General features: G+C 37.1%; 1 protein-coding gene and 1 long non-coding RNA gene across 2 annotated transcripts in view; one reads left to right on the top strand and one right to left on the bottom strand.

Annotated features, from left to right (window-relative positions):
* The window catches only part of WDFY3 (WD repeat and FYVE domain containing 3), a 191,163-nt gene that overhangs the window by 80,901 nt on the left and 86,233 nt on the right, over positions 1–24,029 (bottom strand). Inside the window, exons 11-22 of the mRNA XM_069485368.1 lie at positions 23,477–23,670; positions 21,173–21,630; positions 19,617–19,700; positions 14,497–14,674; positions 13,507–13,721; positions 11,320–11,432; positions 8,500–8,731; positions 7,208–7,308; positions 6,825–7,043; positions 5,125–5,306; positions 2,284–2,515; positions 783–943 (exon numbers count right to left, since the gene is read on the bottom strand). Coding sequence (XP_069341469.1) covers positions 783–943; positions 2,284–2,515; positions 5,125–5,306; positions 6,825–7,043; positions 7,208–7,308; positions 8,500–8,731; positions 11,320–11,432; positions 13,507–13,721; positions 14,497–14,674; positions 19,617–19,700; positions 21,173–21,630; positions 23,477–23,670 — 2,369 coding nt within the window. The remainder of the gene's footprint in view (positions 1–782; positions 944–2,283; positions 2,516–5,124; positions 5,307–6,824; positions 7,044–7,207; positions 7,309–8,499; positions 8,732–11,319; positions 11,433–13,506; positions 13,722–14,496; positions 14,675–19,616; positions 19,701–21,172; positions 21,631–23,476; positions 23,671–24,029) is intronic.
* LOC138393887 (uncharacterized) lies at positions 8,644–21,794 on the top strand. Its single transcript, XR_011235271.1, has 4 exons — positions 8,644–8,733; positions 9,309–9,313; positions 14,476–14,616; positions 21,337–21,794. It is a non-coding gene; the product is annotated as an uncharacterized lncRNA (long non-coding RNA).

Genomic DNA, 24,029 nt, shown 5'->3' with positions numbered 1-24,029 from the left:
AAATCCTGAACAATCTGGCACCATCACCTCCCTGGGCTCCTCTTCTGCTACTCAGGCTCTCTCTCCTTTCACTCTACCCACACCTGCTTCTGCGGTAGGCATGTAGAGTGCTTTTGTCAGGGGTTTGCATTTGTATTCCTGGAATACAAAATACCCTCAAGCCCACCGTAGAGCCCCCTCTCCATAGTCCTGTGGCTTGATGCCTCCTCTCTGTTCAGTCTTTGCTCGAAATCCAACCTCTCAGTGAGGCCTCCTTTGAGTATCATATTTAAAACTGGAAGCTTCTCTGTTCTCCCTCTTCCTTGCTTCATTCCACTGCACAGCAGTCATCCTCTTGTAACGCACTTTACGATTAGGTTATTTGCTTAGTTAGCATCATCTGTCTCTCCCACTAGAACGTAAGAAACAGAGGCAGGCGCTTTCTTCTTACCCACAGTTGTGCCTTGACCCAACTGGTGCCTGACAAAAGAGCTGTTGAGTTACAGCCTTAAAAATAGGAATTTTTTTCTTTAGTTTTCTAAAGTTTAATTTAATTGCCAGTATACAAGAATTAATATAAATCATGCGCTCATTAACAGAAAGAAATTGTCACTTTTCCAAATTAAGCTGAATATCTAAATGTGTTTTGGCTTACATGAGAAGTCAAATAAACCAAACATAAACAATTCAAGAACGGCACTGTTTTTAGCAACTACTCATAATCGCATGGTATTCACAGGAGGTTCTGAAATAGGTTCCCAGTAAGAATCAGGCATAGTTCACTGGGAAATCATTCTGCTTACCTGCTTAGCAATGGCTTTGCTGTCCAACTTATTATACACCTTCCGGATTCTTGCCACTGTTAGGGAAGACACGGACAGGGCATAGAGGCCAAACGACACTTTTTCCTCTGGTACTAATGACACAGGGGATGGGATGACCCCTTCGGATTTTGCATCTTTACCTTTAAAACAAGAGTAATTCTTTTTAAAATCACTAGGAATTCTCCATATCCTAACTCAAGTGTTTTTTTTAATTCTTACTATCATTTTTCAACGGGTGGACTTGAAAAATCTTTTAAAATGGACTACATTAAAAAACTATTTTACTTAAATTTTTGGCTATTCATTTGTTTAATTAGAAAATAGAGAAAAAAATCTAGTCATAGAGCTTTAATTCCAAGTTTTGCTCTTAAAATATGCTTAACAAATGGCATAATGTAAAGAGAGAGATGGTGTTTTAACTGTTATCTGACAGATCGTAAAGCACGTCCTCCCAGATTTGAAGGAAAAGGGGAATGACAATGAACGGAACGGCCCTGAGCCTGGCAGCACCGTGTCCCCTCCCCAAGAAGAGCCCCCCTGTATTATTCTGGACAACATGACAGAGAAGTTAAGAGTGTAAGTTTTGAAGCTAAATGACCTGAGTTTGAATATTCCTTTATCACTTAAAAGCTGTATGATTTATACACCTCTGTGCCTCGGTTTCCTCATCTGTGAAATGGGGATGATAATGACAGTACATAATTTTTAGTGTTTTGAGAGGAATAAATACAAGTGAAGGGCTCAGAACAACTACGTCTTTCTTGCATATTAACTTAGCACATAGTAAGTGCTTGAGAAGTATTAGCTTTTTATTAGATAGTACCTTGATTTAATCAAGGATATGAGCAATAAGACAAACTACTGAGTCATAGGATTATTATCATTTACAATATACCTCTCCTAACCCGTCTGAGACCCTTGGCAGAATCAGAGCAAGGGAATAAAAGATACCATTTAGAAGGGGCACTGCAAAGGAACTGCCAGCTTAACCTTAGTACCTTTGATTCTAAATTTTCTAGGGGGAGAAAGGATAACAAAAAGTAGACTATAGGAGTAAAGAGATGAGGAGAAATGTTAATTGGTCTAATCTAGAGAATACATGTGTGTTTACTGAACCAATCCATTCTTCCGTTAGTAAGACTAGCTACGCTTTAACTTGCTTCATGTAACAGGAAAAATTACAGAAAGAACAGGGTTTAGCTTAGACTCTCAGAGAGTGTACGCTTACATCTTGGAGCCAGCAAGAGAAACTGGATAATTCGCGATCAGGCATAAAGACAAAGAATCAGGAAAGTACAGTGTGATCAGTGGAGGAGAGTGTTTTACGTAGGAGTAAGTGGTCAATAGTATCATGCTGAAGAAAACTGGAGAAGGCCCTTTTCCTAGATAAACGTACATACAACCTTACACACACATGCACCTACAATACTGCAGGAGTTAAGTTTCATAAAACTTCAAGAACTGGGAATAAGTTACTCACATGGCATACAGACAGCCTGAAAACTTCCAACATAGTTTGGTCCGAGTTCATAAATGGTAGTAACATTTGAAGGAGGTAAAACTTCTTCTAGAAAATGAGTGGGTCCCAGGCGCCACACTAACGAAGCAATTTGGCGCTGGGCAGGCGGGGTGCCAATGTAGGCATAGACCGTGCTCACCACGGGCGGATTTGCAGAACTTGAACCCCCAGAAGTACTGTGAACATAATGAAGCTGTAAGAAAGACAAAAGCAAATGTGTGAGATGTGAAAAATCACTTTCACCAAAAAAAAAAAAATAACTACTTCAGCTGTGTATATTTTCATTACCCCAAAGTTACACAACTTTACAAACACACAAAAACATCTGGGGTTAAGGAACATAAGGGTAGGGCAAGATTCAGGGGTCTACACCAAATATGGTAGCTGGAAATTTGTTATCCAACTCTCTAACACAGATAGACTCTGTAATGCTAGAAATGGCAAAAGTATTGGGATATTGTCACTGTCTGGTTGGCCTGGATATCAAATTCATGATGCTTCTCTGAAATTTTAGTGTTGATATAAAATAGGGAGATTTCCACTATGGAATTCAAGTAGTCTTAAAAGTAGCTGTTACCTTCAGTGTGAGTCTATGAACTAAAATTATTGATGAAAGTGTTTTGTAGGGGTAAAGTACTAGAAAAATATTAAGAAAAATGAACAGTCCTTATACACACTGCAATTTATACTCTTACATATTAATCTCAATGTAAAGTACTAACCACTGTTGATTGACAGTCCCAGATTTGAAATTATACCACTGTTTAATGAGGTGCCTAAATTATCATTCCATTCATTTATATAAATGTATAATTAGGTAGAGTGTAAGAGATAAGGAAATTAAGTTGCTTTTTCTAGCAGAAGCAGTTTTCATTACTTAGGCAGCTTTTGTCACTTAAGGCTGCAATCCCCAGCCCCCGGGGCCACAGACTGGTACCGGTTCGTGGCCTGTTAGGAACTAGGCCACACAGCGGGAGGTGAGCGGCTGGCGAGCAAGTGAAGCTTCATCTGTATTTACAGCCGCTCCCCATGGCTCGCATCAAGCTCTGCCTGTCAGATCAGCAGCGGCATTAGAGTCTCACAGGAGCGGGAACCCTACTGTAAACTGCGCATGCGCGGGATCTAGGCTGCATGTTCCTTAGGAGAATCTAATGCCTGATGGTGTGAGGCAGAGCTCAGGCAGCGGCTGAAAATACCAATCATCATTAGCAGAGAGGTTTGACTGCACAATAAATGTAACACGCTTCAGTCATCCCGACACCACCCCCTATTCCTCCTCCCAACCCCCACCCCCCACTCCAAGGAAAAATTGTCTTCTATGAAACTGGTCTCTGATGCCAAAAAGGTTAGAGACTGTTGACTTAATGGGATGAAGGACATTTCCGTGATTATTTTGTTGTAACATTGTCTCAGCTTCAGATCTCATCTATTATTCTATATATTAAAGAACAACTCTTGGTGATGTTAATAGTACGAATGTGAAAACCAACATGCGAACTAAAGTTGATTTCATAGTACTGTGACTACTCACGGGGACAGTGATGGAAATATATTAATAGTAAATATTCTATCCCTAAATTCTAGAACCTGAGAATATTTTTATTTTCAATGACACACACACACACACACAAAGGAGCAACCTGCTACACAATCTACAAATGCAATCAGGTATACGAAAAGTTAATGACTATTCTCATGAGGTGCATTGTAGGGTTTATCATATTGAAACACAATGTCACAAAAAATATATCATTATCATTAAAGAAGGAAATGTATTACAAGAAGTTGCTGGTTTCAGTGATTTTAAACCTTAATTCACACAAAATGACAAACTTTGGCTTTGTTACTTCTTTTAAGTGGTATCATTCTAAAATGGATACTATCTTGTAGAATGGAAACAATTCTAAGAGCTTGCTTGCTGAGCTCTGTAGAAAGTAACTAGCAGCGTTCATGCTGATTTGGAAAATGTAACTTCATCTGTTTCTTTACTGGTTCCTTCAACTCTCTTCTCTCTCATCTGAATACCATAGTGGAGGTATCTAGAGTAATGTTTATGTGCTCACTCATTCAACAAACAGCAACCTGAATACTTATCATTATAAGGGAATAAGCTGGGGGATCTGAAAACAAAGGAAAAAAAATTATTCTGGCTCTAAAGAAATAGTCTTCTGGACTAAATTACAATAATAAGAATGAAGTGGTAAAATAGTGTGTTCACAGTTACTAGGAATTCTTCGACTGGTTTTTCCTCTTTTAAATTTTTTTTTTTTTTTAAGAGACAGGGTCTTTCTCTGATGCCCAGGGTAGAGTGCAGGGGTGTGACCACAGCTCACTATGACCTTGAAGTCCTGGGCTAAAGGATCTTCCAGCCTCAGCTTCCTGAGTAGCTTGGATTACAGGCACTCAGCTAATTTTTTAAAAAAGTTTTTTGTAGAGACAAGGTTTTGCTAAGTTGCCCAGCCTAGTTGCAAACTCCTGGCCTCAAGTGATCCTCCACCTTGGCCTTCCAAAGCACTGGGATTACAGGCTGAGTCACCAGGCCCGGCCTCAGCTGGTTTCTCTATTATGAGAAAGCACTTAGCAATCTGGGTAAGCTCTGACATACTCAGTAACTTCTTTGGTACCTATAATCTCTCAGTTGTTTTCTTCCCTAATAAAGTGGTAAGAATCAGCCGCATGATTCTAACGTATTATTCCAATGGGTACTGAAGGTCAACTTAAAACTAAGAGAATAACCTTAAAAATAACCCTACGAAATACACATCACCGCCCCAAACTATCTCGTAAAGTGGATAGATTTACCTTTACAGTGTTAACAAGCTGTCCGTCAATGTAGAGGGCTGCGGTGCTGTTTTTCAACATGCCTTTGCTCATCACCAGAACCAGATGATGCCACTGTCCCTCAACAATAAGCTCTCCACATCGAAAGCGAGCACAGCACGGGAGAATCTCATAAAATGAGGATTCTTCACTAAAATCATCAACTAAAATAAAGCAGGGGGGAGGAAGAAGATGTAAAAAAAAAATCTTTTCCGACATCATCCATATTCTAACAATTATTCATATCTTGATCAGCATGTTTTGACTTTATGTTAAAACAAATAAAATGATGATGCAAATGAAGATACACTATTCATTCAATACACTTATCTGTAGTAAGAAGTAAAACCTAGGAGATATTTTTACTTTCTTCTGCTCAAGACACATATGTAGTTATAATCAAAGTTACAACAGCTGATGAAGTAAAAAATAAAATAGATAATAAAATAACCTTATGATAAATAATAAAGAGAGACTAGTTGACACCAAAACCAAAAATAAACGAGTGGGGCTATATCACACTGAAACGCTTTTGCACAGCAGAGGAAACAAGCAACAGAGTGAAGAGGCAACCTACGGAATGGGAGAAAATATCTGCAAACCCTATGTCTGATAAGCGGTTAATTTCAAAAATATATAAGGAACTACTACAACTCAACAGTAAAGAAACTAATATCCCAATTATAAAAAGGGCTAAAGACTTGAATAGACATTTCTCCAAAGAAGGCACACATATGGTGGACAAGTATATGAAAAGATGCTCAATACCCCTCATCATCAGGGAAAGGCAAACCAAAACCACAATGAAATACCACCATTCTGAAGTTTCAATTAGGAGGAAGAAGTCAACAGGACCAAATGCCAGCAAGTGGCTAATACAGTGTCCTAACAAAAATTCTAACGTATTAACTATGTTAACGCCCAGCTTAGCGCTGGGCACCATGAAGAATACTAAGACAAGAAACCTCACAATCTAACTGAAAAGCTAAAATTCATGTTCAATTAATATTTACTGAGTACCAACCACATGTCAATCAGTGTGATATTACCTTATTTACTTTAAAGAAAATTAGACGACTCAAAAAGAATACATTTATATGCAAATGCTTCCATTCAAACCAAAGAAAATTGAGTAAATTGAGATTTATACTTTATGTTATTTACATCATTTAGAAAGATCTTCGTGAATATCTTCAGTTTGCAGATATATTCTAGCGAGGTAGGTTACGGCATGTTGGAGGGAATGAGGATTATGAAACGGTATTTTTAAGTCTTGAAGGTTAAGTGACGGATAAAGTAACTGAAATGTTATTGTGTCTAGCACAGTGTGGCACATATGGTAGGCAGGTGCCTGATGAATATTAATTAGTTAAGCAGAATTCACAGCCAATGATAATCCTTACCAAAATACATCAAACAAGCAACCTGCTTTCCTAGCAAAAGCTGTGATTTCTTGGCAAGTAGAGATGAGTCCTTATTTGGCACTCCCTTCACTGTTTTTTAAGTCTCTTTGGAAGTGCCTTAAAATTCCCTGGTAAACAATATTCTAGGTTTCACATAACCTGTTCTATGCCATAATAATTTAAGTTGAAAAGGAACTATTAGATGGACTTTAAAAATAAACGCTAAAGTTTTAATACTTCTGGAATCAAGAAATAAAGGCAGAAAAAGCAAATACTGACCATAATTTTGTAGTAGTTCCTCTTTGGTGGAAATAATCAGAGACCGGTCCTTTGCGGACAGAACCACAGCCAGGCACACGTAATGCTGCTCAGAAGAGTTGGCTCGGCGCACGACTGTGAGGAGTCTGACGGGGTGGTTGTTTGGAGGAGAACTGAAGTGTTCGATACAAAACCAGCTAGAGTAGCTTAGGCCAGATGGAGGAGGGAAGAATCTTTCACCTGGAGTAAAAATAGAAAAATAACAATGAAAGAGTTTGTGCTGACATATTTACATTTAAAAAAAAAAAAAAAAAAAAGAGGCCAATGAAAGCATGTAAACTCTGAATAAAATATAATCTACTGGGAAAAAGAAATCTCCCCAGCAAAAGGAAAGTAGTATTTACCGGAACCAATGCCGCTGACCACAGCCCCATCCGTGAGACCTGTCGTGACGGCATTATTCGTGGGGGCATTATGAGGGGCCAGGCTGGGCAGGAACAGGCAGCTATTAAGAAAAGACAACACAGATATTAGAGAGCAAATATTTCTTCTCTTAACACCATGCACTTACCACAGTGAAATAAACTGCCAGAATTTAATGGTAACTAGAATGAGAAGACCATGGAATTAATCAGGATGCCTAGCAAAGCTTTTCTCTTAACTTGTAAAAGCACTGGAAGATATACTTTTTAATCTCCAATAATATCATTTTAATTTCAATTTTTTAAAAATCAAGGTATAACCTGCAAATGGTAAATTGCACTAACGTATAACCCCGATGCAGACATTAGAACAATCTCATCACTGCGGAGAAATCCTCCTGCAACCCCCCCGTCACCCTCTCCTGTGGCCTCTGCTCTTGTTAGTTCTGACTATTCTCAAACACGTCTTCATCTACTGTTCGGTAACAACTCTCCACAATATTCTTAAAATACAATTCACAGATTTAGTTCAACATATAAGAACCCTGCAAACAACTAGTATAGACAAACATCATCTATGAGCATTGTAACTGTGTCAATTTCAAGGCTGTTGGACTTCGTAACATAAACACTTGTAGATTCTTCCTGGTTGCTTCTGCTACTGTAGCCTTTTCTGTCCCTTGAAAGAATTTAAAGTGACAGTCACTGAATACTTATAGTATATAAGATATTTAGTAGATAATTTGAGTAGATTATGATACCCATTCAAAAAGCTTTTAATCTATTTTTAATTTATATATTATCTGTATATTTGTATTTATCATATGAGGGGTTGACAAACTCTTCCGGTAAGGGCCAAATCATAAATATTTTACGCTTTGCGAAGTAGAAGTCTCTATCCTGACTACTCAACTCCACCACTGAAGAACAAAAGCAGCCACAGAAAATACATATTTAAATGAGTGTGGTTGTGTTCCAATAAAACTTTCTTTTAAAAAAAAAAATAACATTTACAAAAACTTTACTAACAGAAGGCCATGGGCCTTAGACTGAAAACTCCTCTATCATATCAAATTATCTAGTATAATAAATAATTTAGAATAATCAAATGTAGAAATCTTAAAATAACATGCACAAATAACTCATTTAAAAATACATAGTATGCTATCACATGTTTTAATCAAGTAGATTTAAAAACAAAAGATCTACTTGGAAAGGCAAGTATGAGGCATAAAATAATACAATAAAGGCTTGGCTACCTTGCAAATTCTTACCCAAACCCTTCTAGGGACGTGTCAAATTCAACAAAAGCCGGAGTAACTGATGACCCATGAAGTCTGATGTCATGTGGGGTTGTCATGGAGACCAGACACTTCACCCTGGTCAGAGGTACAGTACTTCCTTCTGCGGATTTTACCAGGCTCTTGCTTATCCGGTAATGATTATCTTCATGTAAGCTAAAAACATTATCACTACCCAGACCTTCAAGAGACGTGATCATACTACCTGTAAGTCAAAGAAAATCTCTGGTGAAAAGTATCATGTGGAGTTTAAAAGTAACTTGACAAGGCTGATTTATTTTGACATACCCACTCTTCACTTTCAATATACAGTAATTTTCTGTTTAACTATCAAGATCACTATATAGTTTTAATGTACTTTACATTTTAAAACTTAAATAGTATGTTTCCTTTTTTGCTTCATACTAAAATAATATGCACATTGCAGAAATGTTGGAAACTACAGAATACAAACAAGAATAAAACTCACCAATAATCACGACCCAAGCCACTGCTACAATGTAATTTAATTATAAATCTGAATTAATGGTTTAAAACCAGGTTATACTTTTTTTTTTTTTTTTTTTTTTTGTTGAGACAGAGTCTCACTTTGTTGCCCAGGCTAGAGTGAGTGCCGTGGCGTCAGCTTAGCTCACAGCAACCTCAGACTCCTCGGCTTAAGCGATCCTACTGCCTCAGCCTCCCGAGTAGCTGGGACTACAGGCATGCGCCACTATGCCCGGCTAGTTTTTTCTATATAGATTTTTAGTTGTCCATATAATGTCTTTCTATTTTTAGTAGAGACGGGGTCTCCCTCAGGCTGGTCTTGAACTCCTGACCTTGAGCAATCCACCCGCCTCGGCCTCCCAGAGTGCTAGGATTACAGGCGTGAGCCACCGCGCCCGGCCTACCAGGTTATACTTTTATTTCACAAAGCTATCTTGTGTTATTTCTGAGAGGAAAACAAAATATTGTAGAAGCATTAAAACGAAAGCAAACAGGTCATCTTTGCTTCCCTCATTTTTTCCCCCATTTTTAATTCTTTCCTTATAACTATTAGAATATGTGATTACAAATGTACTCAAATTTAAAGATTCCTATATGAATACAAATGACAACAATCTGAAGAATAAAAAGACAAATTCTAAACAAATTATCCTACCTTCCCAGGAATATATTGCAAATGTAACAGAGAAAATACTTCCTCTCAAGATAAATTACCTAAGTGCATGTAATTATTTTCCTCTCAAATGTGCTGGACATTCAGGGAACTGTAAAAAATATCTCAATATGCTCTTAGCGAAAGGAGCTATCTTTCTTTCTACTCTTAGCAAAGAAAATCCCAACTCAATTCTAAGTAACTGCGTAAAGTACAAAAATAACAACAAAAATAATACACCCAGGAGATGTATATTAATTGCTATGAAAAGGTCCAATACTTGCTGTTTTCCAATAAAACTAACTGTGTTGGAACTCAAAAGGTCTGGAACTTTCCATAACACAGTATTGATTAATCACCGATAATAATTCATATGAGGAAAAATTAAGACTGAAATAATGGTTGATGGTTGTTTAATCTGACTCTCAGAATTCTCACCTGAAAAATGAATGGGTTGATCTACAAGATCACTCCCTCCTTCCAAAGTGGCCATCCTACTTTATTCTTGCCTGTTTCACTAGTAACGGCCATCGTAATCCATCGAAACAAATAATTTATCACTTTGCCAACAATGATATAAAATGAGTAACAAGTAAAAATCCAGCAGAAGCACAGAATTAACACTGGGAGGAAACCAGAGCAACTGAGTTCTCCACTGAGAACACTTTTTGCCCACAGGTCTCGAATGCACGGAGTCTGTTGCTTCCCCTGTGTCCATGACAGACGCTAGGCAGTGCCTACCTGCATCCTGCTAACTCCCCAATCATTCTCCTATCAGCCTCAGGCAAACACTTCTCATCAGCAATACTATCTCGTCTCTCTAGGAAGCTGCCATCTACTGTTCTCCTAGTAGGACCTCTGCTGATTTCAAGAACATTGGCATTTTGTTCTCAGTCTTCTCGATACGAATGCTTGCCATCGTACTGGGGGATGTCAGTATCCACACGAACGACACACCTGACGCCTCCCTTCTAGTTCTAAGATCACCTTTCCTTCAAGTTTCACCTCTCCTTCACTCCAGAGCCACCATCTGGACACGGTCATTTTCTCTGCGTGTTCCACTCCTTCAGTTTTGATCGCATTATCCCGTCCTCCTTCCTCCAGTTCCTCATTCCTTTTCTCCCACTGCATCTGCACTTTGGCCTGGCTGTTCCTCTCCAGTCCACCGATCTACCCCTTTTCTCTCAGCCTATCACTAGCCGCCTGGCCTCACTTCATTCCCTATCTGGCCTGCACTCCTTGGAGTGTAACTTCAACTACTTTTATCAGTATTTTTAATTTCCTATTCTCCATGTTCTCCTGCAGCAGCTGCCTTGCAAATCCACAGCCCGTTAATAATAATCTAATCAGCCACTCTTTAGTCCAGGCAGCAAGGGGAGTATGAATCCTCTGAGAAAGACGTATCCCCGTTCCACACCCAGGGTTATTCTGCCCGTAATCCTCATCTCCTCTGCATCCTATCATCACCGACGATTCCCTTTCCACCCAACCGCCCCTTCCTTAGTTAACCGACCCCACCTTGTGTTTCTCCATTTAAGTAACAACAAACCCTTCGCTTTCTTTTTCTTCACAAACTTCTTGACATAATATTCATCCCTCACATGATTTTCATTTCTAAAACACACCAAAAAAAGGAACCTCAAAAGTCAACTTACTTCTCATCTCTGGTTCGTAACTCAGTGAACTTGGTTTGTGGACCCGATACTGTTTTAGCAGTTTTTTGTCCCAGGCACCACAATTTAAAGGACTTGCCAAACGCAAAAACTCCCTGATGAAGACACAAAGCAAAATTATTCTTCGATGAACATTATATAATTCATAAACTGAACACTCAAAAAAGAGAGAGTTAATGAATTATAACAGAGTAGTTAAAACACAAAAGAAATATACAATGTTAACCTCATAATTAATCTCCATATAGCTATATATCTACTACATATTTTTCAGTATTTATGTTTTCAGAAATAAGAAGCACTCCAACTCGAATATGTCTAAACCAAACTCAGCAACCTTATATGCAAAAACCTGGGGCTTTTCTTACCATTTGCATCTCACTGAAATGCGCTTTGATTCCTCTCCTTTGACTTTCCACATTCAGAAAATCCTGCTGATTCTACTCCCTAATAATATTGCATCTTGCCATATTCTCTCCATTCTTGCTGCTACCACCCAGACCACACCATTTCCATTCCTAAAACAGAGTCTTCCCTACCTCCTGTAACTCCAGTCTTGCCCCAACTCAATCCATTCTCCCCTCTAGTCAGTCTCTGTCAAAATGAAAATCTACTCAATGTCACTCTGTTGCTTAAGACTCTGCAGTGGCTTTCCATTTCTCGTAGGTGAGTAGATGGAAACCCAAACTCCCCAAAACGGCTGGTATACAGTATCATACACGACAAGATTCTCACTTCACCCTCCAGCTTCACTGCTCCCATTTTTTTCCCCCAATCATAAATTCGAGGTGTATTTAATTTCTGACTCCCTAAGAATACTGTACTCCTTCCCTACTCTGGACCATCATATTTGCCTTTCTAGTTGCTGAGAATATTCTTTCCCCCACTTTTTAATACAATTAACTCTTTTCCAAACTTTATCTCTTAATTGTCATTTCTTCCACAAAACCTGCTATGAGCCACCCTTCCCAAAAAGTCTGGGTAAGCTGCCCCTCTATGAACTCCATGACACGGCTATTACAGAACTTAGGCAATATTTTAATTTTCTGCTTATCTGATTATTCCTTACTATATCATACATTTTCTGAGAGCATGAATCTTCCACACCCTGTCATTTATGACATCATGTAAAAAAAAAAAAAAAATTGCTCTGAATTTTCAATTCCCTCTGGTAGAAAAAAATGAGGTTTAAAAGTAAAGAAGTATCCTTTGCCAGTTTTTCATGTAGCATGTTACAGACACTTAGCTTATAAGCTAAGGCTTGTAGGGAGCCAGGTACTGGTACTGTCTGTCACTTGAGTTTTTTTCCCCTGTTGAATTCATTGCAAAAACAGAGCATAACCAAACGGTTATGGTTATGGTTAGTATTAGGTATGAGACAGTCTATCGTTCTATCCCTCTGCTATTAAAACAGATTATTAAAAAAAAAAAAAAAAGGACCAGGGGAAAATCACAATGCTATTTTCAAAGCTTTAGGACTATCTTTACAACTTATTGTGAATCTATAATTATTTCAAAGTAAAAAAGTTAAAAGTATTTCTAAAAAATTTCTTACATAGGAAAAGTTCTTAAATATGAATATAAAGTAGCTATAAGCCATTTACATATTAAACATGACTTTATTTATTTATTTTTCAAGACAGAGTCTCCCTCTGTCACCCAGGCTGGACTGCAGTGGCATGATCACAGCTCACTGCAGCCTCGAACTCCTAGGCTTAGGAGATCCTCCTGCCTCAACCTCCCTAGCAGTTGAGACTACAGGTGCACACCACCACGCCCAGCTAATTTTTCTTATTGTTTTTGTAGGGACATGGTCTGCTATGTTGCCCAGGCTGGTCTTGAACTCCTGGCTCAAGTGATCTTCCCGCCTCAGTCTCCCCAAAGTGCTGGGATTACGGGCATGAGCCACTGCGCCTGGCCTATTTTTAAAGGAAAGTGAGAGTTTGCTGAATTCAAGTGGAAGAAATAACTAATGGACAGAAAACACTAAATGACTGCTCATAACCAGATTTATTTCTAAATGCTATCTTTTGAGTATTTTATCCATTTTTGTTATGCTTTGCCCACAGATAACTAAAGCAAGAACTCTGGAATCACAAACGACTCTAGAAACTGACATTGCTACTAACAACTGCGGCCTGCTGAGCATGCAGAAGGGAACTCACTGACCTCAGCACCATGGGCTCCAGGGCCTGGGAGGCCAATCGCTCGAACATGCGCTGGAGCGGCGGGTGCAGGGAGTGGTCCTCGTCAGCCAGCGCGGCGCTGCACCTCTGCAGCAGTCGTGCATGAAGACCAGCTTCACACATGACTTGCTGGTTTCTTTCTGTGTGCACCAGGGATTGCAAAATGTTTGCCACGGCAAGCTGAAGGTCCAAAGCATGCTAAAGGTAAAGAAATCCAGGAAACCAGGGCATTCTTAGTGAGAGAGGTGACACTTCTTTCCACACAAAGCACACGTTTTAATATGAGGTCTCTACATGCTTCAAGACACATTCAGATAAGCTGAGTAACTGGCTTAGAGTGACAGAGCAATCATAGAACAGGCTAGGGGAAAACTTCCCATTTTAATTTTATTAGAAGCATACCCAGCTGGACTCCATTTTCTTCCAAGTCTTTTGTATTACATGACTATATAACTAGAAGTAGTTCTAACTTTTATAAAAATAGTGAGTATAAACTCTTTCCATGGTAGGGAGATAACTAATATAAGGAAGGCCTCCTGTTTGTATTTGTGATACTTTAGGCCTTAAAGCCCATAGAACATTTTCACAAAATAGTCACCCAAACCCCCATTTACCCAACCTCTTGAGTGCTAGCAGTCAAAACAAACAAATAGCCTCAACACAGTATCTTCAGTCATTTTTCCTTCTGTATTATTCATGAACAGTGTCCACTGCCGAGAAGGATTTACAAGGACAAACAGGATTATTCTAGTACCAGAGGGAACCATCGCGGTTGCATTTGTAACGAATGAACTGTATTCTACAACATACCTATCTACCATGCATCATGAAAGGCTCAAATAGAAAAATCCTATTTTTTCCCTGTACCTACTTTAGCACGTGATAGGTAACACACCCTGGGCTCATGTAATCAATCACATTCACATCCTCTCATTCATGAAACATAGGGAAGAAGTAACGTAACCCAGCTTACTTCCGGCTGTGTCACGGACCCCACAGAGGCCAGGAGGTCCAGCATGGCAAGCATGGCTCCAGGATGGATGATGACCGCATCGGAACTCGGAAGAGACGAAGTTGTCACGTGGAGTTTCAGGTCAGCGACATTTTTAGGAGGGTAAACGGGGGGAGTTGAAACAGAATGATATGCATGTCTAGATAAAAAGAAAGAAGGGGTAAATTTGGTATTTGATTCCCATCAGATTCTCTGTTCATTTTCTTCATCGTCTGTTACTTTTATAGCCACTGATAAGCAAAAAGCCTTGTAATTCAGGGATAGGTTGCAAAATATTTTAAGGTTGGGATATAAACATGCAACATATTATCAACTCTTGAGTCATATATAGACTATTTATCAACTATTCTTGGCCTTTGTATGTCTTTACCATTTACTGTTTGGATTGTTTCATTAAAAAATGACACTTGTACCAGAAGATGAGAAGAACACATAAGTAAAATCATAGTGATTCAAAGTTCTGGGAAGATGAAATAATATGTGATGAAAGATCTAGTTAAATTAAGTTCCTCAATGAGACTGTTTTCTTCTGAAATTATGTGTTTTTAACTTTCCTTAGCCTATGATCAAAGTAGCCTAACAAGAACTAACAAGATCAAAGTGGCCTCCTCTATAACTGGGCCAACTGAGTAAGGGTTGGCTCAGAGCCCTGGCTACCCAAGAATAAATACATTAAGCATTACGGAAGTTTTCCTTTAGTTTATGTGGAACGACATTCACTGTTTGCATCTGTTCCCGCAACCACTGTAAATATTCATCACTATTTTTAAAAACTTAGAAGACATATTTTATATAAGTTTCTGTGAGTTAGAAAGCCCAGCCATGTCCTGAATGTAAACATTTCTTCTCATCAATGATCTCCACTTTCTCTTTCATACTACTCATCTACAATTCATGAATTTTGCACAATTTGCATCTTGGCACCAAGAAACAGATGCTTGTGGTTTCAGCCTATAGGAGCTCTTTGTTCCAGCAAGTTGGTCTCAGCGTAATTTGCCTAATGCTGAGCTCTGTCACCGAGAGCAGTGCAGTCTCAGCTCTCTGGTACGAGAGCAGCTTGGGAAACAGATGCTTCGTGTCAGTGATTTAGTAGCAAAGAATTGGCACTGCCATGTTTTTTTAAAAAAAGTAACATTCTCTTTTTAACAGAGATTCTAGGAAAGTATTCAGCTTTACTTACAAAAAAACCACACGGGCTCTCCTAGTTTATTTAAGTCAGCAAGTTCTCCACCCATTCATGTTTTCACTCCCTGTATTTGCTGTTTTTCGTTCAGAAGGATTTAATTTCTAAACTTACGAGAGAAAGATCTCTAAATGCTTATTACCAACAGGTATCCTCTTTCTATGTTGTTCACTTTGTTCTTTAAAATATTTTGACCCATCTAGAAAAAAAGATTCCTAATTCCTCTATAGTATTAACAGGAATTCTCACCACTGAATTCAAAAATTTCATAAAAAATGTTTTCATTAAACACGCACACATTCTAATTGTATATTTTAGTTATAGGCCTTCCAAAATTATTTCTAAATTGACACATTTAATCTAGATTTGGATTTAAATTATGGAAAGACCCTGAAAGAAATCTTAACGTCTTTGGACAGTGAACTCTTTACTAATACAGGTTGAGCATCCCTAACCCTAATATCCCAAACCCTCCAAAACCTAAGCCTTTTTGAGCACTAACATGGCATCACAAGTGGAAAATTCTACCCCTCATGTGACGCGTTGCATTCAAAATGCAGTCAAAACTATGTTTCATCCACTAAATTATTAATATTAAAAATATTATATAAAACTATCTTCAGGCTATGTGTATGAGGTACATATGCAACATAAATAAATTCTGTTTGGACTTGGGTCCCATCCCCAAGATATTTTAGTATTTCATTATGTATATGTAAATACTACAAAATCTGAAAATATCCAAAATCCAAAATACTTCTGGTACCAAACATTTCAGATAAGGGATACTCAACCTGTATATACTACTATAGTAGCAAACGTTTTTTTAACCTTTTATAAGAAAACAATATTCCGATAAAGAAATTACATTCACCATTTTCAAAACAGAAAAAGACTACAAAGATTGCTGAAATCTAAAACATATTTATTAACTAAAATTAGGTGTATTATAATAGATGTTATACATTAATTCTTATTAAATCATCTAGGTATCACCACAGGTATGACCACTTTTTAAATTTACGGATTATGGTAAGCTAATGGTTAATTCCCGAGCAAGACCTAACCATTTGTAAAGACAGGATAAGACGACATTTCAAAATTTAATTTTTATGTTGCGGTCCCTTGCAAAAGTTACAGAAATTGTTATTTTAAATATTTCAACCTAAATTCTCACATATATTTAAGACTGATCTACCTCTTTTAGGAATATATAGTTGAATATTTAAGTTCTGAATATGCTTTGCTGTAATTATCATCAAGTGTGCAGGGGCACTGAGTAACAGATACCACGTTTGAACAATAACCAGTACCCACCACCTCTTGTTCCACTGCAGTTATATTCTGTTGAGTTTTGATTACTATTTTGCATTCACTTCCTCCAACTCTGATTGAACACTGCTCAGCTACAATTCTGTTCTATTATTCCTCTGAATAACAAATAATGAAAAAGATTATAAGTTTTAGTTTTCTAAATATGAGGTTAACTAGCTCTCTTCCCCCCGATTCTTAAAATAATTAGAGAAGAACCTCCAGGATTTTACATTTCAGGCAAGTATCACAAGCTCACAATTTTCTTAGCATCTGAATGCTCCACAAGCCATCAAAAACACAGTGCAGTGTTGGTTTCTCCCTTTGCCAACAAAACCAACATGTTTTGCCACAAGAAAAAGATGCCTGCGAGCTGATGTCATTTGTTGAGAGGTTCTAGAATTAGTGTGAATTCAATTCTAATTTCAAAAGTTACTGGAATTGGATTTGTGAAGTAAAAACATGATATTCTTTACTAGCTTATGCTTCTCACACTCAGCAAAATGCGTGGGACCCGAAAAGAAGGCAACCTGAAAACGTCAACACTGATTTCAGCATTAGCATGAACACTATCAAGGGTTTTCTGTCCTTGGGGTTACATCAATTCGGAAGACTGATGGAGAACTCAAATGGATTAGGATTCTCTCAACTAGGTTTGTTTACTCAGTCATGGTTTTGCCTTAAGTCAAAGACCTGGTATCTCTACATGCAGATGTACAAAACATGATGACAATTTTTTTTTTTTTATTATTTAAAGCCATAAATAACTCTTTAAGAAAAGAAAGAAAATGTTTTCCCTTTGTCAAATTACCATTTAAATAAACAGTAAATTCCGATGGAATTTTTTTTAAATGTATCCCTTTTAATCTGTTCATTTCTATTTTGTAGTTTTTGGCTAATACTTAAAAACTACTAAATGTTTTTAAACAGTAATTTTTAGGACTTTACCATTTATGATATAATCATTATACTTTAAACGTGATATTAAGTAATTTGAAACTAGTAATTTAAATTATTTTGCTAACATTCAGTAGTTCTTTGGGATCACATACACAAATCTTCAAACACAAATACTTTACCTCATTGATTTTGGCAGAAGAAAAATATACTATATCAAATCAAATTTATCTAGTTTATGGTTTCATGAATTAAGACACCTCTTTAAAAAGAAAAAAGTATTTTTTAAGCACAAACATATTGAACAACTCTAAATTTATTTAAGACCAGTTTGAACTATGTCATGGTTTACTGTAAGAAATAAGCTGTTAAGCCCCTGTGTAAATTTAAGAGAAAAAGGAAAATAAGTCTTTCTATATACTTAATGAATATATATATATATATATTTAAGAGACAGGATTTCACTCTGTCACCCAGGCTGAAGTGCAGTGGTGCAATCATAGCTCACTGCAACCTTAAACCCCTTCGGCCAAGTGATTCTCCCACCTCAGGCTCCCAAACAGCTGGAACTACAGACATGTACCACCAAATCTGGCTTTTTTTTTTTTTTTCCATAGAGACGGGGGTCTCATTATGTTGCCCAGGCTGGTCTCGAACTCCTGGCCTCAAGTGATCCTCCCTAAGTGCTGGGATTACAGATGTGAGGCACCTGGTCTGGCCCTAATAAATGTTACTACTATAATATGCTAAAATACAGAACCTGTAACAAATACTTTTCATGCACTAGCTCCAACTACATTCAAGTTTTAAAATCTGAACAATAGTAATAAAATTAAAACGACAATAAAGCAGAATCTCAGGATTCATTTTTAAAAATCCACAATGGAAGAATATTTACATATAAGTTAAAGACTTATTCTTGGTCATGAGGAAAACAGGAGAGGGAACGAAAAGTATTTGGTACCAACTGTAGACTATGATCATTTTATATGCAGGTTGCAAATGTTATCTTAAATGGATCTTAATTGTATTTTTTGTCAATCTACTGCAATTTTAAAAAATTCGTAAGTTTAATATACAAGATCAACTAGACCAGAGATTTACACAGAACCCATGAAACAATGAACTGAAGTAGATTGTTATTCACTTTTTCAAAGTTTAGCTTTGATAAGTCTTCACAATAGCGTATTTCAACTGGTCGAACCTGCTTGAGAAAATACACTTTTCCTTCCAGGGCTATGATGTTCATTTTGGAGTAAAAATAAAAACCAAAGAATGATCCTAACATTTAAAGTTAAAAAAAAAAAAAAAAAAAGAGCAGAAAAGTACTCTACTTGAAGAGACATTAAGTTCTCAGATTCTTATGTTATTTTTAATAAAAGACATGCCTTCTCTATAACCAAAATGTGTCCTTTAGTCTAAATAATGGAGCTGGATGACAAAATTCTTCACGTCCCTCATAGCTTTATAGTACCAACACATTTTACTTTCATAAATATATTCAAGAGAAATTGATAATTTTAAAACCTAAAAAGAAAAAAGTCAAACAGAAAGCCAAAAAAAAAAAAAAAAAAAGAAATTGAAGGTACAAAACACAATGACCACATCAACATATAAGTAAGCACAGGGAAAAAAAAAAAAAAAAAAAAACCCCACACAAATAGATTGACTTCTCTTAGAAGATCAGTACCTTTTCCTGGACAAAGCTGGTGTCCCCCAAGGAGAGGGGAGAGAAGACTCACTTGTCAGGCAGGGAGGGATGTGCTCTGCACGACTACAGACGACAAAACAGACAGGGCGGTTTAGAGAGGTTAGAAGAAGAGAACACCAGGTTGGCCATAGGTTAGTTTCACAAGAAATGCCAGTAAAAGTTTAATAAGGAACATCCTCCGTATTCAGCGGGAACAAGGAACAAGACTACAACACGTGCACTGAATGAAACAGGAAAGCATGCTTAAGGCGGATGCTTATTCCATTAATGTTAACATCTAACACAGTTGTTAAACAGACTTTCCTAAGCCCTATTTTTGACAAAGTGACCAAAAATGAGGTATGCTCGCTAGGATAAGTAGAAATCAAGGGAAACGAGGTTAAATTTGAATGCATAAATTTATATAGCTTCTTCCTAGGACACTACACTATCTCATGTTTCCGATAAGTTAACAGTATATATGCATCTTCATTTCAGATAGGGAAAAACAGAAGTTTTTTTTTTTTTTATAATGTCTTACAATTTTTTTTTTACTTTCAAATCTAAATATTAAGGACTCAGAAATCTTTGTAAAGAAGCAAGAAATATCTTAGCAGATATTTCAAAGTAGCTATTCCACGGTAAAGGATACCAAACTTATTAGAAGCTCTATCCAATAGCATTACTTTAGCTGTTTATGGGGCAATTTAAAAATAACTCATTTATTTTATAAAACTATGATAATTGTTAAAAGCAATAATACATGGACATAAATTAGAAGCATAACTCTTACATTATTTTCACAGTGACAACTTAATTAAAGACACAGTTGAAGCATTGAAAATATTAAGTGATTTGGGTAAAGTGGCTCGCCTAGAACCCTGTATTTTTTCCATTACAGAATTTGTCACAATACATGTAATTGATTACCCATGTGTCTGTATTTCAACTACAAGAAAGCAAGGACCAAGACAGTCCTGTTCAGAGCGGAATCTCCAATGCCTAGCACAGTGAGTTGGCGCAATGGGATTTTGTTAAGTCCTTGTGTAATGAAGGAATAAGTCAATGAGCCTGACTGACTACTGGGCTTGATGAGTCGAGACACTGATACGTCTCTTAAGGAGCTTTATCATTTTTTGGGGATTATGAGACGTTGAGAAAGACAGAGCATCTGTCTGGTAATATGAATAATCAGAGCCATGTTCTGTTGATAACAAATATCAGTAAGTCCGAACGCACCTAGTGCTTCTGGGGCTACAAAGGAAAGAGAGAACAAAAGCAAACACCACCATTAAAGGAAACTTCATAAAAACTATTGCAATAACTGCAATGAGAGCTAACTGAACCTGAATTTACAAATACTATGCAGGCTTCCATGCTAAAAAACTTAACACCAGCGCAACAGTAATATTAAAAAATAAAGTGATACACCTCTAGCATCTAGGAGAGAAGATTCCTTTGTTTTCATTTTCTATTGGGTTAACTTGCAATTCAAGTCTTAATGCTGAAGTCACGCCTAGTACGCCCTGTAATCAGGGGACAGAACAGAACCATACCTGTCAAAAGAATCTGTGGCTACTTTGTAAAGATAGATGAAGAGTTTGCTGCAGTGCCGTAAGGTGGGCGACACCGAGTCCAGTGAGATCACGTCCTCCTCTAGGAGTCTTTGAAATGGCTGTGTGTTTGAGGGGAAGACATTCATGGCGCTTATTTTTCTTAGGTCTGAGAAGCAGCCAAGAAATCGAACAGCATCTGCCAACTTCTCATACTGGATCTCTGTTTTGAAGAAGTGAGAGTTGGCTGGCTCATAGCGCATTGCGGCAGTCAGTGTGCAGAACACGGTGTGGAGAAGCTCAAACACTTGATTCTGGTTCACTTTCTCCCAGCCATTCTTGGGTGGAAAGCTCAGAGATCTCTCCATGGCAACGAGCAAGGATGTAATGTACACAAATCCTCCAACTTTCCTAAAAACTGTTCTTGAACGATGGCTTTCTCGAAGGACTGACAGGAGGGCCTGGGGGAGGGGAAAGACAAAACAACCAAAAACAAACATAATTCAAATTTTAAGAAAAAGAGAAAACCATCATGCATATATATCAAAGAGTCTGTATTCTGTGAACATCTGACATGAATGTTTTTGTTATTTACCCAATAAGCAGTTCTGTAATAGGAAGCATATCAAATATTTTGCTAATTAAAAATGCCATATTAAAGACAGAAAATAATTTTACGAAACACCATCACACATTTCTTTTGATAGAGTAGGGCTATATCCAAATCTTGGCTGAAAAGCTTTTCCAGTGTCTTTAATTAATGACAGCATCAATGAATTCAGGTATCAAATAAGTAAAATACATATTCTAGTCTAATTTGATTAACACACATTCATGAAAAGTTGTGACTGTGTGTACAAACTGATTTATTCTAGGAGAGATCAGAGAGATGCTCAGGGCAGCCACAGTTTGAGGTCTTTTGATTCATATAAAATGACCATATTCTCAACTTTAGAGGAATTACTACGTTCTCTCTTGCAAAGTGAACTGGAGCCTGAGGGCTGAAAGTTTGCCCTTTCCCAGAACAGCAGTATGTTCTCAGAAATTAAACCTAAATACATAAAAAAAAAAAAAAAAAACTTTTATAACTTTCAGTTATTTTTTGAACTGTCATACTTTTAATTTGCCTTATGATTTTAAAAAACACAATATAAAATCACCTGATAATTTACTGGGCACATACTTTGTACCGGGCACTCTAAGTGCTTTTGTACATTAGCTTATTAACCCTTTCAACAATCCTATGTGTTAGGTACTACTGTTATTCCCACTTTATAGATGAGGAATTGGGTACAACGTGGTAAAATAACTTGCCAAAGATTGTGCAGCTTATACAATGGTGAAGGCAGGATTTAACCCCAGGCAGTGTAATTACGCTACTCATGCACTTAACCTTTATTCACCCAAACAGTAATTTGAGATCCGTTTAGATACAACGGACTCCTTTTCTATTTCTGTAATTGTAGCACAATGAGTATCTACTATTACCTTAGACTAATCTACTATGACCTTAGATTAATTTATAATCTTCCCAATCGTTTACATTTGAAAAACTCACTTTATTAAAGGATTTCACACATTTATAATGGTATCTGAAGAATGGAAAGGCTCCGTATGGGTTGAGTGTCCCTTATTCAAAATGCTTGGGACCAGAAATGATTAACATTTCAGATTTTTTCAGATTTTGGAATATCTGCATTTACATAATGAGGTAGCTTGGGGATAGGAGCCAAGTCTAAACACGAAATTCATTTATGTTTCATATACATCTTATATATAAAGGTTAAAGGTAATTTTATACAATCATGTTAATAATTTGGTGCATGAAAATAGTTTGAAGCATTTCGAATTTCAGATTTTTAGATTAGAAATGCTCAACCTGTATTAATATATATAATCACCTTTTTGACATGTACTGCTTAAGAAATTATGAGGATTTCATTATACATAACTATGTCTTAATTTATTATTTTACAAGACAGGAAATACACAATCTATATGTAAATAAAATGTAAAAACTGTGCAGTTCTTTCATTATTCTGCAACCAATAAATTTTCATATTATTTGGTAACAATAGTCTCCATATCTTGTTAAATTTAATAAAATGTATTTGTACATACAATATTAACTCATACTAAGAAAAGATTTTAACATATATTTTTTTAAATACTATCTACCAAGCTGTATGGTTTTTTTTAATAATTTGGATTTCTGAAATTTCCTTGTCTCTAACTTAAATATAAATCACTTAAAAATAACCTAAGGTTTCTGGAATAAAAGAGTAGAAACATACTTATCAAACTTACCCGTAAAATGTCAGTCTTCAACTGCAGTTCTGTTGGTGGAGCCGAATGCATTAACCCCAGGAGAGTGCCCATGTCATCGTCCCCATTTGGGGACAGCACCAGCTGCTGGATGGTCATCAGGGCATGCTGCCGGCATTGAGGGTACTTTACTATATTATGTGCACATCTTGCACCTCCAAATTCTCGAAAAATTCCTTGAAGGAGGGAGAAAAAGTACCATGTGGGCTAACTTAAAATGTTCTGAGACAAGTCAGATGAATAGAAATTCATTTCTTTTTGTAGGTACAGTAACTCAAAAGAATGTACGTAAAACCTACCCAGCGATTTCACCATGTGAATTAAAATATAAAATTGCACTGTGAATGTCAGAAAAGTCATGCACATTTTCCCTAGATTTCCTTAATGCAAGATTAATGCCCTGGTATGTTCACCATGTCCAAATTCTCCAAATCTGCAACTTTCAGAAATTTCATAGGTAGACACCAGGATACCCAATAATGAAATAAACTTACGTAAAACGCTTTCAGAAAACCAATACCCCAAATAAATGAGA

The sequence above is a fragment of the Eulemur rufifrons genome, chromosome 13 (genome assembly GCF_041146395.1).
Source record: "Eulemur rufifrons isolate Redbay chromosome 13, OSU_ERuf_1, whole genome shotgun sequence".
NCBI classification, from domain to species: Eukaryota; Metazoa; Chordata; class Mammalia; order Primates; family Lemuridae; genus Eulemur; species Eulemur rufifrons.
The sequence above is the reverse complement of the archived record's forward strand: the minus strand, read 5'-3'. Positions and strand labels throughout refer to the sequence as shown.